Source organism: Sprattus sprattus (genome assembly GCF_963457725.1).
Source record: "Sprattus sprattus genome assembly, chromosome: 3".
Taxonomy (NCBI): Eukaryota; Metazoa; Chordata; class Actinopteri; order Clupeiformes; family Clupeidae; genus Sprattus; species Sprattus sprattus.
The window spans coordinates 61,489,957-61,492,456 of NC_137922.1; the positions used below are offsets into that span (position 1 = coordinate 61,489,957).

Genomic DNA, 2,500 nt, shown 5'->3' on the forward strand with positions numbered 1-2,500 from the left:
ATCGGTCAATCTGGTGTCCTAACTGAACTGGTAGAGCACAGTGAACTCCATCTGTCAGACTAGGTTAGAAAAACAGTTTGAGTTGATTTAAGGTTTTGTATATTGAGATATTTTGATGCATGTTTTTTTATTTTGCATTTTCTAAATGTTGACAGATTTGAGCCGTGTATATACTGTATGTAAATAATTATTTGTCTCCTAAATCTGAAAGTTACCAAACCCTGTTTGTTTGTGATTGACTGCGCACCTGAAAAGCACCTAGAATCTACTGATGGCCCAGATCTCAGACTGAATGTAAACAAGTGTCTAGTTTAGGTGTGATTTAGACCAGATCTACCCTAGGCAATATTCAATGACACTGCATACTGCACACCACACACACCACCACACTGACTACCACACTACCACATACCACCACTGACTACCACACACATCACACACTGACTACCACACTACCACATACCACCACTGACTACCACACACATCACACACTGACTACCACACACACTGACTACCACAGGGATATTTGACCTCTGTTCATATTACATAACTATCTCTTACTGTATCTTATTTATTCACTTATTCCACTTTACATATGCACATACATACTCTTACTGCACTTTTATTGCTATTTTGCACTTCTGGTTTGATGCTAAACTGCATTTCGTTGTCTCAGTACTTGTACTATGTGCAATTAAAAATAAAGTTGAATCTAATCTAATCTAATTCAGAGCCCTTACCTCCATAGCCCCATTCCTCCTCGTCATCAAAGTGGGTGTCTCCAGCGATCCGGGACTCCCCAGGGAAGAAAGCGTGAGCAAGCGTGCCTCCACGCCCGTCAAAGGGGTAGCCGTCGTCATGGTTGCTGCGCGTGAAAGAGACCTCCATGTCGGCTTCACTCGTCCTGTCTTTAGAGATCTTCTGGAACTTCAAGGGGGTGACGTCACTCCAAGCTTTTAAGGCGTAGGTCATAATGTTTTCAACTAACGCTGGGTTTAAGTTCCTGCTCAGCCTGGGATCGTTAAGGATGCTAGAATTTGAAAAGATCAGGAAAGGAAAGGCAATTAACTCATGGTTAAATAAATAGCCCTGACAAGTACATGACTAGAGTAGCCTATGTGTGTGTCATGTGTCACAGCAGGTCATGATTCACTAAACAATACGGCAAGTAATACGTGCACATTTCACACCTCCATTTGACAATGTTCTTCTTCCAGCGGTAACCAGCCAAAGCGTATCTTTTTCTTCTCCTTCGTTTCATCCTGTCTTCAGAACCCATGATGTCAGGTAAAGAGCATCGTGGTTTTGACATCAGGTCCAACGTCTTTCTGTCTATAAAGAGACCACAAGTCAATCTCACATCCTTCCCCACCCAAACAGTTTCCGTCTCTCTGTAGTCAAGCGCAAGACTGTTTACCGAGTGCTCCCGTCTGCTCGATGCCCCCGAATCGTTGCATCTCTCTGATGGCATTCTCTATGCCCTCTCTCGTCTGCAGTCTGCCCAGCCGGGGGTCCGGTGGCGGGAGGTAACCATAGCGACTAAGCCAGTCCTTAGATAAACAGATTTTATCATGATATTACGCTCTTCAACAAATAATAATTGAAGTTTAATTAAAGGCACAGCCCACGATCCTGGCAAAAGGTTGTTGGTAGTTGAGCGTAACAGTCAATAGAAATGCCTCCCTATCCTGGTCCTGAAGGAACGTTGTCGATTGGCTAGAATACTGTATGGTTTAGTTCCAGCCACTTTGTTTATTTCGTTTACGTACCCAGGACTATGCAAAAGTTTTTCAGCGCACAACAACGAGAGAGGAACGTAAGGAGATTTTCGCTGAAGTCGGCGAAAAGCATATTATCGCATCCTTCACAGTAAGGTTTTTCTCATAGTCTCAAAGACCTATAATTTCAGTCAAACAGAATCGACTACGTTAGATCAAAATAAGCTTAATAATAAGGATTTTCTATAATCCAACGTCTTTACACAAATGAATGCAGCAACTCTATAAGAAAAAAACAAAAAAGGATAGCTTACCACACCCGAATAGTATTCGTTCTGTGCAATCACAGATTCCAGGTAGATCGACATTAATATCACGCCGGTCAGGGGACCGAGCTGGCTTATCGCTGTCATCCCCAAGTAGTCCGGAAAAGAAACCCGTAGCCTAGTTATGTGAAGACATACAAAGTATTTAAAAAAAATGTTTACTGGAACTACCAGAAACCTACTTGAAAGCGTTGTGACCTCATCACACTGGCATCATTTTGCGAGAAGTAGCATGAAACATGAATGTACTGATTCTAGAGTTCTAGTTATCTTTCATCTTTCATGTAATCCCCACCAGAGTCCAAGCAGGCTAAATGATGCGCTTTAGGATTAAAAACATCCCGCCACGCCATACTATAGACTGCCTATGCCTACCGGTGCTTTGTCTCCCCTCTTCGCCTATGGACTAAGTAGCAGTGAAGAGGAATCAATAACCTGAGTGAAACAGCATCCTGT

General features: G+C 42.7%; 1 protein-coding gene across 1 annotated transcript in view; it reads right to left on the reverse strand.

The window, feature by feature from the left end:
- The window catches only part of mmp25b (matrix metallopeptidase 25b), a gene marked incomplete at both ends in the record, with an annotated part of 16,124 nt that extends 13,993 nt beyond the window's left edge, over nt 1-2,131 (reverse strand). Inside the window, 4 exons of the mRNA XM_080835670.1 lie at nt 741-1,030; nt 1,191-1,332; nt 1,418-1,550; nt 2,033-2,131. Coding sequence (XP_080691796.1) covers nt 741-1,030; nt 1,191-1,332; nt 1,418-1,550; nt 2,033-2,131 — 664 coding nt within the window. The remainder of the gene's footprint in view (nt 1-740; nt 1,031-1,190; nt 1,333-1,417; nt 1,551-2,032) is intronic.
- Between the last annotated feature and the right edge of the window lie 369 nt (nt 2,132-2,500).